Raw genomic sequence first — 21040 nt, 5'->3', positions numbered from 1 at the left:
AGCATCTGAAAAATCTAAGAACTTTTCTCCTTGAAAATTAAGAACTTTTCTCCTTGAAAATTAAGAACTTTTCTCCTTGAAAATTAAAAACTTAAAGAACGAATTGCTGTTTTAAAGCTAAGTCTTAAATTTAAGAACAGTGGGCAACTACAGGGATATGTCCCATATCATGTTAGATCGNGAGGGGGGGGAGGGGGCCTGGGGGGGGGTCCAAAAATCGTATACTAGAAAATTACCGACACCTTTATAAGCATTTTCTGTTCTAGCATGAATTTGATATATGTGTTTATAATTTAGAAAATTGATCGTTTTCATTTGTGATTTCTCTAAAAAGTGACTTCTGCATTTCCTCCTGCAGGAAAGCGAATTTGGGTATCAAAATTAAACACATACGAACTCTAAAACAAACGACGATATCTGCCTCCTTATTGATGAGATAAAGATTTCGAGGGTACCTTTGTGAATCGTCGGGAATTGTCATAATTGGGATGGGGTTCACTTGAAATATGGGTAATTTCCTAATGTACGATTTTTGGACCAATTCTTTTTGTTATTTAAAGTGTATAATTTATGTTCATGGTACAATATTAACACACAAAAAACCAAAAAGAGGAATACATAATAAAGATAAATATGTAGGATAATGTGATTTGAGGGAAAAATGATTTCATGAAAGGAAAAATGCATGATGTTGGATTCTGAGCCAGATCAAGCAAGCTGCCATACCATACATTTTGCATGCATGGCATACTGAAACGTATATAAAGAAAATGTACACAGAAGCATGTAAAATTAATTTTCACAAAATTTCTGGAAGATTTCAACATGTGAGGTTGATGTTATATCTGAAAATTGACTTCCTAAATTTTATAATAGTATCTTGTTGAACAGTTATGAATTGCATTTGGTAATAATCAGCTGTTTTACTTAACTGGAGGGGAGAGGAGCATTCAGGAGGAAAAATTCAATTTTTATGTTTTTAAAAACGGTGTATTGGAATTCAAAAAGTAATATTTATTCATTTTAGAGAGAATATTTTTCCTTGTGCAGTATCGAAGGGCCATTGATACGGATTTAAATTAAAACTGCGCATGCGTATTGTTTCAACCTGCGCAACCACCGCGCTTGTTTCTATTCTATTTTCTTCGCACAATTTTTCGGATTGTTGTTTTTTAATTGTAATTTTGTATGTAAATATATAAATGAATATTCGTGTATTTTTATCATTATTACATATTTTTCTCAGATCTGTACCTTTATTGTTTCAATAAAAAGTTTGAAAGAGAAAAATTGTAAATGAAGCTATCATCAAAGTCTGACAAAGCTGAGCCTTGTGTTAAGAAGAAAAATTAATTATCACGTATTTAAGACATGACCAGGCAAATTTTGCTGGAAGGAGCAAAATTCGGTCTGCAAAATAGAGAATTTGCGGGTGCGTCCTTGAGAACGTAATCGTTCTCTATGAATTTACCGAATTAATACAGAGAACAACTTAGCGGAAAACTGATTAACTTTCGGGTCCACGTCCTTGCATATTGTTTTTATATATTAATTTTTATTTTTATATTTCTTCTAAGAAGTTAGCGATAACCTTTCTACAAGAATATAATGTCTGGTATACCTCCAATAGTTCCTAAAACTCTCCGGGATGAAGTTTACAAAATTCAAGATCAGCTCAAAATACTCATCAACAATCACAAGGTAACAAATTCAAATCATAAATTATTCAAGAAACTCAAGAATAATCACAAGTAAAACATATACCTTTATCTTGTAAATTACGTAATTAGGTTAAATTTTTAGATTTTTTTTCAAAATATTTTCGCGCATATTTATTCATCCGATTTTAAATTTTCTTTTCTAGATTTTGGATTTTAGACTCACGCAGGAACCTGAGGTAAAAATATATTAACATTCACGACTTACTATCCATTGGGAAGAGGCGCAACTAGGGTTTCCAGCGAACAAAAACTTTCCCTAAAAATTTCTCAAAATGAATTTTGCAAACGATATCCCCATTTCGATTGAAACCCTAGATGCAACTCTGGAGGAAGGGGGCGATTGAAAATTTACAGAATTTTTGGAGCTTAGGTTTTGACTTTTACTCAGAAAAATTTTATCTTTAAAATATTGCTTTAATGGTGATTGATTTAAAGCAAAAAGTTTATTTTTGATAAACTAAATTATGTCTGTTCAAAACAAAATCTACAATTAAACTGAAATTTGACAATTTTGCATTTATATAATAATATATATATTTGTAGAATAATGAGTTAACAGTTCAAATTAATAAAGTGAAGGAGTATATATTCTACTACAACCAACAGCAGGTGAACATAAATTAAAAAAGGTTTTTAAACTCTAATTTTGGTTCAGATCATGAATTCAGTTTGTTAATATTGTAATAAATTATTATACAAGGTTATCCTGACAGGATGAGACATAAAAGACAGTTTATAAACTTCTTAATTTCCTTGCTAAATTATTTTTATAATAAAAATGTTAGACCAAACTTTAGCTGCATAAAATCAAGTGTTTAACCTTCATATTTTCATATTTTTAGCGCTTCAAGTCGTTTGAAAATTCATATTTTTGCGTGTAATTTCAACAAAATACCGAACATATTTCTGTTTCTAGTTGTATCTTCTGGAGAAAATCCGTGAGTTTCTCCGTCATCTGGAGGCCGGTCAGTTTATCAAGAAGCAGGTACATTTTTTAAACCGCTGTTATTATTAAGGGAAACACATTGTTACAATATACCTCCCTCTCTTCCATCTCTTATATATTATTTTAAGGATTCCCGGGAAGGGAGAATGTGATTTTTTGTTGATCGAGGAAGGGGGGGGGGGTGAAAATTAAAATCTAAAGGCAAGTTTTTTCATCCTGTTAAATATTTTTTACCCAATAAACCCCCCCCCCCCCCCCTATAAATCAGTCATAATCTACAATTCAGTGAATAATCCAAAAAAACTGTTACTCTAGACAAAACTATTTTCAAAAAGAGGAAGGGGGGGGATAAATTATTAAGAATAGTATACACCCCTTTCCCTTTTTCTGTTTTTCCTTCAAATATCTTGAAAGTTGGCATAAAGAAAATACTTTCATAACAGGGGAAATTGAAATTATTGAAAGTTTTTAATTTATCTTGTAGGAGCAAATACCCACTGAACTTCCAAAAAAGAAACTGAAGAAAGATTTCAAATCAATCAGTCATTCTCCAGAACAAAGGTTTAGTATTTTTCTTATACTACATTTAAAATAATACATCCTACACAATTTGGTGGAGACTCTAGACCAGAGTTTAATAAAAAAAACTTGGTTTTTTTCTAATAATAGTCGAACACATATCACAATAAGGTTTTATTTAGCACAGATAAGCAAGAATTAGTCCTTGATTTTGTGTCATTGCAGAAAGAAACACGTCGAGTTTGTTTTCGTAGTTTTTTACATTTTTACATAAATTATCATATTTATCTAAAAAGTTGGTAAAAGGGTTTTTTACAGCTCAAACAAGATAAAATCTTTACAGATAGGAAAACCTCGAGTTTGGTTGGTTCTAAGGGTAATGCTGTGAATGGTTAATGGCACTCACGAGAGTTGGTTTAGATTATATTAATAAAAAATAATACAGTTTATGAAGCACATGTTAACTTATATTTGTAGTGAAGTAGAGGAGGAGAGAGTAGGTCTAGAGTATATGGAGAACGATGATTTTTATAAAGGACATGTCGACTCATATCATGTTGAATGGTAAGATTCAAAATAAAATAATTGTTGCCTGATATTTGCTATTTTAATCAAGCGAATTTTGTTACTTATTTGCAGAGACTTCGATTAGTTTTTATACTCTTCATTTAAAACTTCATTATATTCTAACAAAATTATAAAATATAGTTATTCTTAGTTTGCAATTTATGTGTTTCAGCCCTGAAGAATACAAAGACGACATTGTTTCAAGTCCGGTTAAACGGTTCCGACCTAAACCGGATTTAACCAACTCCAATCCAGACCAAAACCAGTTTCTGCTGAACCTAGATCTGTTGGAGTCTAATCTAATAGATGAATATCTATCTATCCTGAGAGCTCAGGATGTGAAGAAAAGACAGCGAGAGTTTCTCTACGTGCCGGAAGTATCGGATAAAAAATTTAGGTTTGTTTAACAGTTTTTATTTTATTACGAGTTAAATTATAATTTATACTTCACACTTTTTATTTTATTACGAGTTAAATTATAATTTATACTTCACACTTTTTATTTTATTACGAGTTAAATTATAATTTATACTTCACACTTTTTGAAGTTTTGACTAATGTATTTAACTCCGTTTTTTGGCAAAATAAACTTTATTTATTATGTAGTAAGAAATTAGGGCGATTAACGGACCTCACTAGTCTCCTGGAGTTTGTAATAACTCTTGTAATAACAGAGATAAATGGTGCTAACTTTGCACCTATATTCTTTTAATCCACAAGGGACAGAAAAAAAATTCAAATTTTTTTTCTTCATCAGGGGCGTAGAAGGGGGGGGGGGGAAGGTCCAAAAGAGGTATATTTATATTTATAAATATTTTATTGCCGATATATCATTATTGTTTTCAAGATTTTAGGTCTGACAGAATATTAGACCATGACAAAAAAGCCTAATCTATTTACATAACCCCCCCCCCCTCTTGGATTTCATTTGTCAAAAACGACGAAAAAAAAATAATTTTAGATTATTTTAAGCCATACAATCCCTTAAGGAGTGTCTTCAATAGCTTAAAGACCCAAAATGAACCATTTTATCAAAAGGGGCGCCTTGAAATCTAAGAGGTTCAGTGAAATTGATCCTAAATTGCGTAGGAACCAGTCATTTCTGTTGAAGATTGCCTGCTCTCCGCCACAACTCCGCCGGAGGAAAGAGACGGCGGATACAAAGCCAAGGTAAACATAAGCCGCCTTAAGAGCCGAACAAAACTAATGTAAATATAAACTCAAACTTAAAGGAGAAAGATGGTAAATATTGTTTATTTCCTACCAAAATTCAACCGAAGGTAAAAACGGCGTATACAAAGCCAAGTTAAATACGAGCGTTAACTCCGCCTCAACTGCACGACAAAACTAATTTAAACTCACACCAAGGCAAAAGACAGCGATTTTATTCTGCCAAACTCCGCCTGAAGTAAAAAAAAACGTCAGATAAAAAGCCACGGTTAAGACTTATCCCGGTTCATACGAGACATGAGATGGTGGATCTATTCATCTATTTTGACTCTTCAATAACACAAGTGTTACCAGGTAACCACCCCTCCAGGCGACCCAATGCCCCCTTCCGGGGTACATGAATCACAGACTTAGCATGACATGTGCAATGATACTGTTATGCCCTAGTGGCAGTGCCCGAAGCCGTGAAGCCCCAACTACCCTGGCCTGTATCTATACTACAGCCTGTGGTTGATACAACTGCAAGGTAAACACAAACTCCTGTAAAACTACGGCGGAGGAAAAAGTCGGTTTATATGCCTTATAATAATTATTTGCAAGTTTCCAAATATAATGACTTCTGGTATACTTTATTATTGATATTTGACACAACAAATATTTACAAAATAATCAGTTTTTTTTCATTTTATTTTAGACCTGCCAGAGCTATAACCTTTCCACCGGAGAGAATGGAAACTAGAAAAAAGGAATTCAAACATTAAATTGCTGATATTTTAGTTTAATTTCATGTTTTTAAAATTTTGTTTGATAAAACAGTTACTTCGTCGCTAGGATGTTTTTAACTGCTATGTCTAACATTATCCTTCATAGTTTTTAATGGAAAGTTTTTATCTGACTGAGGCTTTACGAACTTCATCCACTGCCGTAAATATATTGTAAACTATTTTCCGGAAGTCATATACATATTATAGAAATTTTCAATCTTTGCGACTGCAGTGCTCAGAATCCATTTAATTTAGATGCGAATCCAGGTCATGTACATTTATTTAAGATTTACTGATTTTGTATCAGAGGAAGAATTTTCGAATTATTTTTCTTACTTTTTCACTTATTTTTATGCAACAACTTAATGAACCATTCAGAGATATGGGCATATTCGATAATATCTCTTATAGATTTAAGTTGTGAGAGCAAAAGATTTTTTTGACGTTTTTGGTTGATATTTTGCACTTGGATCCGATTTCGCAAAACTGGTTTCGAGTTAGAAAATTATTTTATCCCCCGTCCTGGATATAATATTAATGTTTGATCTGTAGAACTCAATGAAGCAAAGAAAGGAGACAGAGGAGCAACTGGAGATTGAAAAACTGATGAAGGAACAAGAATCTGAAAACATTCAATAATCATTTTAGCATTTATTTATTAAACTGAGATGGAATTTAAAGAATTTGAGCCGCGGTTTAAATCCTCCAAAATCCAGTTTAAATTAAGCGCCGGCTTAAATCTTGAAACATTTGATACAATTTTAACTGGAACCAGCCATATTTAAACCACGGCTTAAATTTAAACCGCCGCTCAAATTCTTTAAATTCGGCCATGGTCTATTAAACTATTTGGATTACAAGAGCAATGTTAGTCCAAAACATAGTATTTAAAAGGCTCTCTCGACCTGATTTCTTTTTAAAAAAAGTTTTGACATTATTATCTTTAAATCTTCCGTAATTAGTTGATTTCAGGAAGTTTCCTTTTCCAACATTTTATAGCAATCAATCGAAATATTCACACTATTTAATTAATTTTATTAAATTTTTAGAAAATTTTCAAATTCTAGTTAATTATTAAACTATCTATGCTTGTGATTTTAACAATATATACGTGCATTTGTAATTTACATTCAATTTACATTGTGTGATAATTCCTTGAATAATGTAATGTTTCTCCATTATCATAAAAAGCAAGTCCTAAAGCCAAGATTGAGAATAAAAACGTTGGGAAAAAGTGGACGAGGGGAAAACATTTAAAAAAAAATTGTACATCCTTTTTCCTTCATTTATTATCATAGTCGCATTAATTTTGGACGAGAATCAACATTTTCATGTTTTCTTGGTTTGAAAAAAAGTTTGGGCGAATCTAAAGGATTATCAGGATAATTAGCTTAGGGAATTAGGGAAAAAGTATTAAAAAACCTTGCAAGATGTTGTCCCAGTTTCATAATTTTACCCGCGCATCGCCGCGCTGCTGCGTCAAGAGACTGAGTTTGAAAAATAATTAGTTATCAATTATTTTTATCCTTTTGTAATAAAATATATACATATCGCGTTTACATGTGATTTGTTTAAGATGATGAAAAATCAAAATAAGTAGATTTTTAGATTTTGAATTTTAAAAATAATCTTCTTGGGTAAGATCAGTGCAGCGTTCTTATTTATTATTTATAACGAAAGAAATGTTGTATTTTTTATGTGGCCGTAGTAAATGTTAATATTATTTACTTGAAATAAAGTATTGTTTAATTTTTCAGATTTTATTTTGAACATGAGTATGAGAATGGACAAAAAATCGTGCAGAAGAAGCCGATAATGTGATATATCTAGTCACAGGTAACTGCTTTAAGGGATATGAAATTGTATGGGGGGGGAGGCGGGGTGTTCGATTGTCTTCTTTATTAAAAAAAAAAACACAAGTCCACACATTTTGTAACTTGGCTACCAAAGTTCTCATGAGTTTCTAAATTTAACTTGACAGATAAAATGTAAAGTTCTTAATTGTAATTAAATTTAGGGTCCTTATTTCACTTTTGTTAAAGTAGTCTTTTTAGTTACCATGTGAAATAAAAACTATTCTCTTTTTTCAACTAGACATCCTATATTTCAGTTTTCCTTTCTTACTCATCAAATAACTATCTGATCGAAATAAAATTAGTACCCATCAGTCTCAAGTATGGGTCAATATCATTCTAATCTATATACCCATTTAGAAAATTCATGATCACCTCTATTAGTTTCTGGATGAAATCTGTGCTTTGAGTTTGAAGTCTTTATAGCAAGGCGGGATCACACTAATAATTATCATCTTCGTAATTCCGAACAGAAAACTGTGATGTCTGGGAAAATGAAAACAATGAAAATGACTTCGCCCAAACTCGCAGAGCTGCCGAGAATTGTGTACACTGATGATTCATCAAAGAACTTCATATTTTTCAGGGACAAAAAAATGTTTGGCTTGTTTGTAAAGAGCCTGTTTTTCCGACGAAAAAATTAATTAATATTTTCTACCTAAACTAAAATATATTTTGTCTAAAATTAATTTTAAAAAACTGATTTTGAAATGTGGTCGTTTACTGTTTACATTCACTATACATTTATTATTCATATCGCAATTGATCATCAAAACATTTTTTTGTTAAATCCCACATGATAAAAATGTCATTTATTAGTATTTTGTTGAGAATTATATTTGTCTCTATTTTTTTTTGTTATCCTGGTAAGAATTTACCGAAGTTTGATGAAAAACGGTGAAAAAAATAAAAGTCTGTACTCACTGCATGCTAAGCTTCTACTGAACCTGGAGAACCTGAACCTTAAAGATCTTAGAATCCTTCTGATTGAAAGTTCTCTGTTTCGTATTGATGAGAAGGATATGGTTAGTATCTTGTTTACTCCTGAATCTGGAAGAAGCCTGCTCAAACTAGCGACTAATGTTGAACAGACATCAAGCTCAAGACTTGGAAACTATTCTCTTATCAACAACAGTCAGGTATATACCGCCTTTTGACCAACATTAACGACCTATGATGGAAAGTTAAGTTGCTGTACGTCCCATGAGACAATAAAGTAAATTAACCACGCGCTCTGCGAATTGTTCGTGAAAAAATTCGTGCATTTTCATCTGAAAAGACAATATAATTGTTACAACTACTTTTTCGAGAAATTTAAATTTTTACTTAATTAAGGGTTTCTTTTGCATAGAAAACATGCCTCACTGTGCTCTGGATGTGTTGTAGGCAAAATTGGTCTTACGGAACACTTAGTAAAATAAAGTTCCTTTAACTTCCCTGTTAAGTAGTTGTAAATAAATATTAAATACTAGCTAAAGGGCCCGGCGTTGCCCGTGGAAACAAAATTTGAAAATATATATATATATATAAAATCTAATTTTTTAGCCTCCCCTGCCACACAAAATTTCAGCCTAATCGGTCCAGCCGTTTGGCCGGCTATACTCAACATATATATATACATATGTCTTGTATTATTATATAGATATTTGTTATTGTAATGAATTATGGTTTTAGCTCTTAATTTTGTTTACTATCCGTTTCCCCTTCATAATATTACCTTTTTGAATTAAATACCTATTAACTTAAGTAATTTAATAATTTTTACTATTCAACATTGTTTGATTTCTTGACATTGTCTCTCTCATATTTACCATTAAATGTCTAAACAAACACTGATTTAACAGTATCTTTGAAAGGAGCAAGAAGTATCCGCTGCTTCGTTTTAGCATGGAAAGGGAACGGTCGGTAAACATGGAAGTGGATGTAGGTAGAATAAATCATGATTAAGAAATTTGGGTTTTTTATCAAAATAGTTTGGCATAAAAAATTAAAAAGTTTTACACGTTGCCTGGAACCAGCAATGAGAAAATTGCACAGACAGATTATAAAGTTGTACTGTACTGTACTGTACTTTACTGTACTGTACTGTACTGTACTTTACTGTACTGTACTGTACTGTACTGTACTGTACTGTACTGTACTGTACTGTACTGTACTGTACTGTACTGTACTGTACTGTACTGTACTGTACTGCTGTACTGTACTGTACTGTACTGTACTGTACTGTACTGTACTGATTGATTTCAATTTATTTTGTGACACATTCAAATTTTCTCGCAGAATTTTTTTTTTATAAAATGTATAAATTTGTAGGTCAGAACGAAAGGGAACTCTATATATATCTTTAACATTGGTGCAACTCTATCTACTGTCGGAACAACTCCGTCCGATGTGATAGAACCTAGTCTAACCTTCAAGTTCGGCTCTAAACATTGTCTAAAACTCAAGGTATTTAGATAATTGTTTAAAGTTAATTATTATGTTAATCAGTAGGGTGTATCAAAAAAAATTTACTCGTTTTTTTCCCACTGTAGTATATCTCCTGAGTCTATATTAAGAAAAAAACATTCAAATATCTATTGCAGTGTAAAGTTGTAACACAAATTTCAGTTTCTAACTAAAAAATAACGAAAATTTGAACCCTTGATTTCCCTACCCAGAATTAGAAACTTAGTTTTTATTCACTTTTTTTACTAATTCAGTTCTAATATACCTCTACTATACCTACTTACTTATTTTCAGCTATAACTTCGCCCAAAAATGCTCCTTTTTGTTCTTACCCAATATTACCTTGTTTTCATGTAAAATTTATCCTCGAAATATAACTTTGCTTAAAATGTCAGCCACCCCCTATCATAATATTTTATTTCGAAGATAAAAAGTATGGTTGTGCGAAGTGGACATTTTTTTCACGGTTCATTCTTTGAGGGAAATATATGATTTTTCTATTTATTATTTTTAAGAATGAATGTAAGTGGGGATTTGCAAATGGATCTCTGGCTCTTGTAGATCTCAGACTTCAGATCATAAACTCAACAGAAGTGATCACTGACATCCTGGGGATCCGTGTAGAGAATGAAGAAACCTTGCTGAAACAAGGAAGAGAGGATCCGAACTATAATAATCTCGTGCTTAAATTTAAAGCCAAATATCTGAACAAGAAAACTGAGGAAATCACTCCCACAGTCATGTCTGAGCCGAAAGTAGAAAAGAAGGTCAAAAAAACAAGTCAAGAAGTGGAAACGGAAAGTTGGAAGGGTTTACCCCTTCAACTTAGAAATGTTATTGTTTTCAGGAAAGAATTAAATAAAATGAAGTTGTTTCTAGTGAGGTCTATAGGTACTAGAAATTCAAGGCGCTTCGCGCCCTTCTTTCTAGCCTTAGAGGGCGCTTCGCGCCCATCTCCTAAATTAATTGTGAACATGTTCTCTTTGTGTACATCGTAAAACAAAACAAAAATAATTCGCGGATTTTTACAAAAAATTTCGCTCGGAGGTACCTTATACCATATCTCCGGTCTCCGAACGGAGACATTGAAGATTTGATCTCATATCCTGTTCCTAGAGCATCAGATGAGTATACATGCAAAAGTAGAACCGGCTAGCACCATTATTTACTGAGATATTGAAAAATGTCATTGATGCAACGCCTCCTTTATTGCCCATCAGTATTTGCTAAACGGGTTTTGTGTGAATCATTTTAAAAGTCCAAAATCCTTAAAAGTTTTCAAAAACAAAGTTATTGCCCATCAATATTTGTTACACCGGTTTTGGAAATGCATATTTAATCAAGCCATGTAAGTAAAGCCCTTTTTAGAAAATATCTTAAAAATTCATGAAATATTTGTAATTTTGACAAGTTCAATGCTGTTTTATTTTTTTAGTAGGCCATCATAATATTCCAAGTCTCCTTTCTGTGGCATTTCATTCATTTGGCAAAATTTATCTATAATTTCATTTACATGATTATATATTTAATTTTTGTTGATTTAGAACATTGATTGCACTCAGAAGGTCAGAGAAAAATTTGAACCGTCTTCATGCTCTGGTTTGTCCTAAGTCAAGCAAGATTGATACTTGTGACCTAAAGATTATTCTACTCTTTAGTTATCTCTTCACTTTTGACTACAAAGAAAATGCACGCATTGCATTTCGTCCAGAAGTAGGGTTAGATCTCCTTCGACTAGCTTCCAATGCATTTATTCCACCGTCGACCTTACAGAATCCTGCAAAATGTCATTCTATCAACAAAAACCAGGTATAATACATATATTAAAAGGACTAAGCGTAATGTTTAAGTGACCCTCCATGCAAAGATGGCAATGCCTGATTTACAAAACGATACACTTAAAAGCTTTTCTGATCAAGTATAAATTAGGTATATCCATTTTTTTGTTTTTTAGAACTATTTATTTATATTTGAGGTTTCTCTGCAATAGTGACTTGCACATTTCTTGCTGATAAGTAGCAACGGAGAAATTATCAGAATTAATACTTTACGAGTTAGGAAAACGATGGTATCTTTCACATTTTTTATCAGAATAAGGCTCCAAGGGCACCATTGTAAATATGGCATTGCCATTTTTGCATGGAGGGTCACTTGAAATTACGCTTACAGTCCCTTTAATTAACAACAAATTTATAACGTTAGTGATATTATATTTTTCTTGTCGGATGAGTAAGGTTCTAAGTGTGCCCAATTTTAAGACGCGGGAATTTTCGTTTTCTGCAACAGTCCAAGCTCCCTTGAGATATAGAGTTCCAGGTTTTGAAATGAACCTATATTTTTGATCCTATTTAGGACCACATGCATTGCATATCACGCAGAAAAATATGATATGTTGCTAATGCGGAATTAATAAAGGATTTTAGATTACTTTGAGATCTTTAACCATTTATTTTCCAGTTTTTAACTTAAGAAAGGATAAATTTTCGTGTAAACTAGATTTTTGAATAGTAAAAAGATCATTATTCATGTCCAGTTCTTAATCATGAACAAATTTCAGATTACTTTTGAGGAAGAGTCTGTTTACATTTACAAAATTGGAGCATCACTGTATATGAACAAAGATTGTGTTACTCTTCAGTTTGGAGGTCGAATGGCTCCTCAGATAAAGGTATTCACTACAGCACTAAAAAACTAGTTAAATAAAGTTATCAATTTATGTATGTTTAGCTGAATGTGAGTTCTGCTGAACTGTCAAGAAAGAGATCTTTGATGACTAGACCTGAATGCTTTGCTGATATAAAACTGGAGTTAAAATCATCAAATGTGATTGCAAGCGTCCTGACAATATACTTGAAGGACAAGGTTGTCCTGATTGCAAGCGTCCTGACAATATACTTGAAGGACAAGGTTGTCCTCCTTGAAGAAGGTTTTCAGGATCAAACCTATCTCAGTTCAATATCCAGCAAGCTGGCGGAGAATCTATTGACGAAAAAAGAAGCTGATGCAATAAAAGCTTCTGTTCAAGAAGCTGCTGAAAGCGTTGCTGCTAAATTAGAAGCTGCTGTGTTGCCGTTAGAAGCTACTAAAACAGAAGAGGCTGCATTAGAGGATGATTGTTTGCGGTTTTATCAATGGGTTGCATCTCGATCAAGTGAAGACCAAGATAACCTGACTCCTCTTTCTTGTGATAATATTGATGATGAAGATATTGCTCCCATGGTATCATCTTCAGATACACCTATCACTACCATATCAAAGTACGAAGATGAAGATGATGGTAACAATTTCATGACATCAAATTCATATACACCTAAAATTACTGCATCAAATGGAAATAATACTGATATTGATGATAAGATTTGTCCGATGGTATCTGATGTTTATACTCCAATAATAACAATTCCAGCAAACGATGATCCAATAGGTAAAAATGTCATCTTAATTAAAATCATCCCCCCCCATCCCATTCACCATTTTTAACTTTAATAATTTATTTTAATTAATTTTTACAATATTTTTAAATATTTATATGAAACCAAATAAAAATATTTTGAGATTTCAATTTTTCTTTTTCTTCATTTTCTTCTTGTTCGTACATCTTTCAATCATATTTCGGCTAATTTTGAAAATAAAAAGAAAAGATTTTTTGGATGTTCTTGTATTACGCCATTTTACAAGAAACAACCTTTTTTAGAGAATCTTGCTTTTTTCCGAACTCTGTACTGCATTGAACTGAGAAGATCTTCCTCTCTTTTTTTCCGAACTCTATTAAATTGTTTATTCATGAGTTGCATCTGACTAAGCAAAAACACCAATTCCTGATATTTTTTTGGGGACGGAAAGGGGGGGGGGAAGCGATCTTCTCACCAAACCCTCCCCGGCCCTCCCATTCACCATACTTTTCCCAGAATATGCTACATTTTAGGAGTCTTAACCTTTATTTTTTTTAGATGAACTAAATGATTGGATATTTAATCACATGAACTTCTGTCGAGTTTCTCCGTTCAAGAAGATATTTTCTGAAATTCCAAGTCATCTAAGAATTAAACTCACTCGAACAAAGATAAAGCAGATAACCCAGGAGAGATTGCAAATCCAAAAGACGAAAGAAAAAATAGAGAAAGGTGAGAAACGTTTTTTCTTTTTAATTTTAATAAACTTAGATCAGTTTTTCTCTTTCAGCTGTAAGACAGGGATGTTCATTTTCTCGAAAAATAATTTTCTTCTCCCTTTTGAAAATATTTTTTTTCTCCACAAGATACAATATTTTTAGGGGAAATCAAGAGTAAAATTTTGGACAAAAAATGTAAAATGTTGCCAATTGATGATTTTTCTTTCTTTTCCCCAAATTTCTGAAAAATACACACCTCTGCTGTAAGATTTTTAATCTTTTGACGTTATTTTTCCCGATCTTTATCAATGTCCTTTCAGACCTTTCTACTTTCGAAGATTCTCTTTGGATATTGCATTGGGTTCAAATTTAAATATTAAACTATGAGTTATTTAAAATTAGATTTGAAAAAATTATAAATATTTTAGGAAACATGATGGTCTATCGAATTCAGGCATATCTACTAAATAAGAATGGAAAGGATACATTGAAGAATGTTATTAAGTTCCTTAATAGAGATAATCCCCTGGTACCAATTGGGTTAACTGGTCTTAACAGGGTGATAGCAAACAATACAGATATGTTTAGAAAAGACGACATTTCCATTCAGTTGATCAGCATTCAGCAATAAGCAATAACTGGCTATCTATATAAATAGTAAATTAAAAAACATTCTTTTTAAATCATCAAATTAGTTTTTTTATTAATCTTTAAAATTGTGATTTATGAAGAGTATATCTATGCACAAAATGCAAAAATTTCAGTATACTTTTATATAGTTTTGTACTTAATGCAACTGTGATTTACTGATTGTGCCTGATTAATATTAATTATTGAATGTGCACATTATCCCAAATTTGTCGGTTAAAAGAATTAATTTTTTAGAATAACATGGCAATTTGTAACGGGTAAACCAAGTACCAACATTGTAGGATACAGGTAATGTTTTGCTTCATTTATGAAATGGAACAAACATGTGAAATTGTTGATGAATAATGATTACAAAGGGTAATCTTAGTTTTAGCAAAAATTCCTTTTAAAAATCATTTTCTTCCTCACTAGTCAACTAAAGATGCTGTCAAGAGCACACATTTTTTTTGTGGGGGGGGGTTTCTTATTGATTTGGGGAACATAATTAACTAAAAGAATTTCTTATACTATAATTCAAAAGTTCATTCCTCAATCCATGTTTTCATCTTCACTTCTTGTTGGGTATCTTTGTTTGGGTATCTTTTTTTCATCTTTTAATTATTTCAATTTACAAAGCCTAAGTTTAAAGATATTTAATATTGATGTTAATTAAGAGCAAGAATTAGTTTAACTATGTACAATTCGTACAACCAGTTTATCTAGCTGTACACTTTACATAGTTTAAATACTTCTAGCTAACAATAAGCTGATCACTGGATTCCAGATCTAAGTCAAAAACAGAGATGAAAACGGGATCCAAAGAGCAGTAAAAGTGTCGAATATGGCTCCCAAAAACAGAGATGAAAACGGGATCCAAAGAGCAGTAAAAGTGTCGAATATGGCTCCCAAAAACTTAACTCTCTGTATATAAATGAATCACTTTGTTGGTTTGAATGAATATTGTATCCCAATTTGTTTTCATTTCTAGGGAAAGTTTTAAGAAGGTGTCGGAAATTGATCAATTACCTGTTCAATGTCCAGGGGAACCTCACCGCATTTTGAACTCAACTAATCTACTGTTAAATCCAGAAATACATCCGTTTGGTTATGGAAATGTGAAAATGGCATTTTCAAAAAAGATTAACACAGAAATGAAAGCGAATTGTTCCTCTAAACCCAAACTCTACTCTCAAATTGTGAAAGAAATGGCTTCTTCTGACTCTGCAATATTAGAATCTAAGGAGAATAACGTGCTTCTCTTTAGGAAAGAATGACATTATTTAACTTTATTTAACAACTATAACCAACATTTTATTTAATATGACGAGGACAACAATTCCCAATTTTAAACTTTTGTTTTAAATCAAGATTATAATAGGAGTTCTTTTTATATTAAATCTCTTGACCGTTTTCAAGACAATGTCAGGTTTTCCATTTTTGAACATATCCTGAAGTTGAAACATTGTCGCGTTTTCGAGACAAACCCCACTTTCCCGTTTTTGAATATAATCCGCAATTCAAAACAAAACTCGCTTTCATAACTTACAAAATAAATCACTGAAAACAAACATTATCTTATGCAGACTAAATTAACTTCTGAATTATTTCTAGAATCTAAGTTTCCATATTTTATCTGTTAAATTAGAGAATATCGATGATTTATTTTCAAGCATTTTAAACAAACAGTTTTCCACATTTCTAGTAAAATTTATATTGTAAGAACAACTGATATTAATATTTTGATTTCTCAATGCTGTAATGATTCTTAAATTATAAAAGAACAGTTTGTTTTTATTTTCTATTGTTTATATTTTACCTTATCAAAAATCTTGTTTTGTTACGTAAGTAGTGATTAAATGCCTAAAAATTGACATTGATATGAATTCCGATAATTGTCGTAAAACCAGGATATGTTCCGAAAACGCGAAATCCGGTAATTGTTTTTATGAATAGGGATATTTTCGAAAATGAAATCAAGAATCATCAAAAACTAATTCTCATACCTTATTATTAGTTTAAAATTGACATATATTGTTTCAATATATATTTTTAGCTATTTTTTTTTTAAATACATGGAGTAAGTTTGTTTTACTCGTCTTGGATTTAACGATATATTCTCTTGAAAAAGATAACTTTGCAGATTTTGCCCATTTCTAACACTCAGTGTTAGAAATGGTCCAAGTGTTAGTTTTGGAACTAATTTCCCCTGTAACTCTTGATTGACATTGTGTGCCTATTTTTTTATGAATAATTACATTCATGGCACTTACGAAATAAAATGAGTGTTTACAAGAATGCTTAATTATTACCATCTATTTGGTAAAAAAATTGTTAAAAAACATTCATGGCACTTAGATTGTATCAAACTTTGATGAAAAGTGGGGACACACGATTGTCATCTCTTCACTCCAACTTTTCTGTGATGCTACACAACCTTGAGTCCAACGACCTGAGAATACTTCTGAATAAAAGTCCTTTATTTCTGGTTGACTCAAGTGATATCGTTAGTGTTGTATCAAGCCCTGATATTGGAGGCAACCTTCTCAAACTGGCGTCCAACATAGGGCAGTCGAAAAGTTCACAGGGTGGAAAAAACTCTCTTATTAACAAACATCAGGTATTGAGATTGATTTAAGTAATCATAATAGATAGTTTGATAAATAGCTATTTTAAACAGGTTGTTATGAAGGGAAACTCTGTTTATATCCTCAGAATTGTAGCAAAACCCTCTACAGACAACATGGAGTCTTCTCTTACGTTTAAATTTGGATCCAAGGAATGTCTCAAACTGGAGGTAAATATAAAATACCATATCATAGATGTTTTAAAACTAAGATTTTTAAAAAATAATTTAATTGTTTTTGCATTTTGAAAAAGTTTTGCTAGATTAGTATCTCCAGCTTTAATCTACAATTCCCTACAGCCTAACAATGGCAACTGAAGTAATTTTGTACTAAATCAGTTACTCATTCTTCCTGCAATGCAATTTGCGTAGCTTCTAATTAATCTCAGTTTCCATTTAACAAAGCTTTCATTGGTTGAATCCGGAAGAAGAACTAAACTATCAGACAACAACAAAGTAAAAGCTATAAAGACTAGAGTTTTCTGTAGATACTTAATCAATTAATCAATAATCAATCTTGGTTACCTAAACTTTATTCAAAGAATATCAACTTTTGAATTAAATGAGTTGAACAACTCATTCACTTATCTGTCATTGGTCAGATTTTCAGCTTACTTGCATCTGTTTATTACTTTTGTCTTACTTTTAGAATGAAAGTTTACTAGATCTTCCTAATGGATGTGAAGCCCTTGTTGACTTGAGACTTAGATGCATGAATTCTATAGAAGTCAAAGCTGACATCCTTGGAATAAAAATTGAGAATGAACAGCTTTTAACTGTAGAGGGTAAAGCGGATTCTAAATATATGAAGCTCATGATGGATTTTGTTGAAACCAATAGCCAAGCTTTAAATGACAAGAAAATTCTTGGTGAAGGTATTCAGACGTCAAAATCTTCATTCATGGAAAACGAGACAAGCTCTATCCTGGATAATGATCAGCTCCTTAACCAGGTTCAACTCTCTGATGATAATGATGAATATGATGAGGATGATGAGATTGATATGGAGGATGTCTGCCCAATGATGTCATCTGCATCTGCTCCAATCACTACTATACCCCAGGAAGATAAGTCTAAAGGTAATTAGTGTTCAAAATTTAATTGAGAAATTCCTTTTTTACATTTCTACAATTGATGCCTTTAAATGCAAACAGTTTTTTTTTTAATTTTTAAGTTTTTGTAACATAATGAGGAGAATCATAATTTGATCCTTGTCGGAATGAATGGATTCTTAAATAATATAATAACTTAGACCCATGTAAAACTCGTAAATGAGCACCGGGGATGGGGGGGGGGGGGCAATGTTATTAATTTGTATGTTTCATTATACTGATTTTAGGTGAATTTATTGCCTGGATTCAGAGTTACTTAAAGGGAAGGAATCAGGGTCGAGGAACAACACTGAAAGGAATCCACAAACAATTACCTAAAAATCTGAAAAGTGTTTATAACTTAAACACTTTGGAAAAAGTTCTTGAGGATAATTCTCACATTATAAATCAAAAAAAAGGTTGCTTTCGACTAATTTATCAACAGGAAGACGAGTTAAGAGGTAAGAGTGGTATATTCAAGACTTAGTATGGGAATTTCATTTTTTACATTTTTAAATGCAATCAAGATTTTGAAAATTATTAAGAGGATTTGACAGCCTTTCTTCAATTAACATTTTCCTTAATTCTATTTGATGTTGTTACAAAGCAAATAGTTTACATAGTAACTTATAAAATAATTTTTTAAATTAATTTATATTTGTCCATATACAGTATACACTTCACAATTGTGTCTCCAGTTCATCTATATATAAATTTGGCTTGTCTGTTTGTCTGTCTGTTTGTCTGTTTGTATCCAATAAACGTCAAAACGGCTGAACCGATCGGGCCCAAATTTTTTGTGGGACATCTAGGGACCCCAGGGAAGGTTTATGAAAAATCAAAATTTCAAATATTTGTCTCCATCAAAATTCGATCGTCATTAAATTTTTAAAAATTTTGAAAATCCGCGAAATTTTTTGTGAAAATCCGCGAATTATTTTTGTTTTGTTTTACGATGTACACAAAGAGAACATGTTTACAATTAATTTAGAAGATGGGCGCGAAGCGCCCTCTAAGGCTAGAAAGAAGGGCGCGAAGCGCCTTGAATTTCTAGTCTATATATAAATTTGGCTTGTCTGTTTGTCTGTCTGTCTGTCTGTCTGTTTGTATCCAATAAACGTCAAAACGGCTGAACCGATCGGGCCCAAATTTTTTGTGGGACATCTAGGGACCCCAGGGAAGGTTTATGAAAAATCAAAATTTCAAATATTTGTCTCTATCAAAATTCGATCGTCATTAAATTTTTAAAAATTTTGAAAATCCGCGAAATTTTTTGTGAAAATCCGCGAATTATTTTTGTTTTGTTTTACGATGTACACAAAGAGAACATGTTCACAATTAATTTAGAAGATGGGCGCGAAGCGCCCTCTAAGGCTAGTTGAACTATATAACAAAAAGTCCACTTCATAAAAACAATATTAGGAAATTTAATACTTTTGCCAAAGGAACTCTCAATAATTTTATCGTAAAATATTATTTTCAGATTGGCTTATTGACTGGGTTCTCAGATATTTAAATGGGAGAAATAGTGAAAATGGAATTTCACTGGAAGAGATCATCAGTCACCTACCAAGAGTTCTTAAAGACGTCTACACCCCAAGGAAGCTGGAACAAGTTCTTGAAGAGAATTCTCACATTATAGAAAGTATTTAGAAGGATCGAATGGGTTGAGAGCATGAAGTAGTATATTGTGCAATATCTACAGTTAAAGTTCCCGAACAAATTCTCAAAGCAAATGTAAAACAACTCATTCTTTTTAATCCTGGAGTATCTGTATTCCATGTTGTAGAATATGCTGTTATTATCGTTCTGCTTGTACGGTAACACAATCTTTAAATTATCCCCCTCCCCCCTCCCCGTAGACTAAAAAGAAGGGTTATATTAAAATTACTGATCAAATTACTAAGTGCCTGAACTACTACACAAGAGTACCTTCCATTCAAGCATAAACTATGATGTTAACTGTACTGTACTATCAGAAATCCACTAGTAAATCGCATGGTGACTAATTAGACCATTAAATCAATGTTGCTGAAATGAGATTCAAAAATTAAGAAATCACACATTTAAAAAGATTAACGAAAATCTTTGCCAGAAAATATTTTATCAGTTCTTAAAAAATAATCATGATTTATGGATATTTATTAGTTATAAGTCATCAAAGATAGTTCTATACATATTAGTATAAAAATCATATTTTATACATGTATGTGTTCTGTTAGTGCTAAAGCACACATTTTAACAATAAATATATTTTGAATATTCTCAACTTTTGTTAATGGTTTTTCAATGTTAACTTAACTATCTTATTTTTTAGAAGACAATTTTGTTGACTTTTCCTTTTTTTCTTAATAGATTTAAAATTCATATATAACGCAAAAAACATTTACATTTTTCAAGCTCACCTAATGCGCTTTGAAAATCAATTATGAAGTAAGATTCTGTGGCTTTCTTTGTTACCAACTTGTGTATGGATAATTCCACTATCTTGGAATTTGTTATCTGGAAGCTATTTTTCAAACAAAATATATTCTAAATGAACATAATTTCGAACATTTGAACAAAAAAAGTAAATCTTAGAAATCATAATTTGCTAA

The 21040-nt window shown here is 31.8% G+C and overlaps 3 protein-coding genes across 12 annotated transcripts; all 3 read left to right on the top strand.

Annotated features, from left to right (window-relative positions):
* The first annotated feature begins 1547 nt into the window (after positions 1–1547).
* Positions 1548–7246, top strand: LOC111701687 (uncharacterized). 7 transcript variants are annotated; one of them, XR_002765250.1, is made up of 12 exons: positions 1548–1701; positions 1865–1897; positions 2265–2330; positions 2638–2706; positions 3152–3228; positions 3664–3750; positions 3926–4150; positions 4843–4923; positions 5618–5669; positions 6240–6357; positions 6516–6554; positions 6755–7246. XR_002765250.1 is itself a non-coding variant. In XM_023473091.1 (11 exons), the coding sequence occupies exons 1-10, from the start codon at positions 1609–1611 to the stop codon at positions 6324–6326; spliced, it is 870 nt and encodes a 289-aa protein (XP_023328859.1). In that variant the 5' UTR covers positions 1548–1608; the 3' UTR covers positions 6327–6357; positions 6523–7246. The 7 variants fall into 7 exon arrangements, 5 of the variants coding, with proteins under 5 accessions (XP_023328859.1, XP_023328856.1, XP_023328857.1 ...); XR_002765249.1 differs by having other exon boundaries at positions 6240–6362; positions 6504–6554; XM_023473091.1 differs by having other exon boundaries at positions 6523–7246.
* Positions 7247–7422: 176 nt separating this feature from the next.
* LOC111701685 (uncharacterized) lies at positions 7423–14986 on the top strand. Of its 4 annotated transcripts, XM_023473084.1 has the most exons (11): positions 7423–7523; positions 7901–8126; positions 8412–8679; positions 9854–9988; positions 10504–10835; positions 11533–11797; positions 12546–12656; positions 12716–12850; positions 12896–13412; positions 13939–14112; positions 14528–14986. In XM_023473084.1, exons 2-11 carry the CDS (start codon positions 8023–8025, stop codon positions 14728–14730), a joined length of 2244 nt encoding a protein of 747 aa, XP_023328852.1. In that variant the 5' UTR covers positions 7423–7523; positions 7901–8022; the 3' UTR covers positions 14731–14986. The 4 variants fall into 4 exon arrangements, with proteins under 4 accessions (XP_023328852.1, XP_023328853.1, XP_023328849.1 ...); XM_023473085.1 differs by having other exon boundaries at positions 7901–8125; positions 8406–8679; positions 12716–13412; XM_023473081.1 differs by having other exon boundaries at positions 12716–13412.
* LOC111701686 (uncharacterized) lies at positions 14983–20522 on the top strand. The gene is made up of 7 exons (XM_023473086.1): positions 14983–15038; positions 15485–15993; positions 17085–17346; positions 17407–17523; positions 18002–18431; positions 18692–18904; positions 19927–20522. Exons 2-7 carry the CDS (start codon positions 15683–15685, stop codon positions 20094–20096), a joined length of 1503 nt encoding a protein of 500 aa, XP_023328854.1. The 5' UTR covers positions 14983–15038; positions 15485–15682; the 3' UTR covers positions 20097–20522.
* The last annotated feature ends 518 nt before the right edge of the window (positions 20523–21040 follow it).

The sequence above is a fragment of the Eurytemora carolleeae genome, unplaced genomic scaffold (assembly GCF_000591075.1).
Source record: "Eurytemora carolleeae unplaced genomic scaffold, Eaff_2.0 scaffold436, whole genome shotgun sequence".
Taxonomy (NCBI): Eukaryota; Metazoa; Arthropoda; class Copepoda; order Calanoida; family Temoridae; genus Eurytemora; species Eurytemora carolleeae.
This window is presented reverse-complemented; position numbering and strand designations above follow the sequence as displayed.

Excerpts from the sequence above, each read along its gene's own strand:
- LOC111701687 (XM_023473091.1), top strand. The coding sequence starts at position 1,609 with ATGTCTGGTATACCTCCAATAGTTCCTAAAACTCTCCGGGATGAAGTT. Across the intron at positions 4,151-4,842 it reads GTATCGGATAAAAAATTTAG|GAACCAGTCATTTCTGTTGA; the intron begins GTTTGTTTAACA and ends TAAATTGCGTAG. Across the intron at positions 4,924-5,617 it reads ACGGCGGATACAAAGCCAAG|ACCTGCCAGAGCTATAACCT; the intron begins GTAAACATAAGC and ends ATTTTATTTTAG.
- LOC111701685 (XM_023473081.1), top strand. The coding sequence starts at position 8,023 with ATGTCTGGGAAAATGAAAACAATGAAAATGACTTCGCCCAAACTCGCA. Across the intron at positions 11,798-12,545 it reads ATTCTATCAACAAAAACCAG|ATTACTTTTGAGGAAGAGTC; the intron begins GTATAATACATA and ends AACAAATTTCAG. Across the intron at positions 13,413-13,938 it reads AGCAAACGATGATCCAATAG|ATGAACTAAATGATTGGATA; the intron begins GTAAAAATGTCA and ends TATTTTTTTTAG.
- LOC111701686 (XM_023473086.1), top strand. The coding sequence starts at position 15,683 with ATGAATATTGTATCCCAATTTGTTTTCATTTCTAGGGAAAGTTTTAAG. Across the intron at positions 17,524-18,001 it reads AGGAATGTCTCAAACTGGAG|AATGAAAGTTTACTAGATCT; the intron begins GTAAATATAAAA and ends TCTTACTTTTAG. Across the intron at positions 18,432-18,691 it reads CCAGGAAGATAAGTCTAAAG|GTGAATTTATTGCCTGGATT; the intron begins GTAATTAGTGTT and ends TACTGATTTTAG.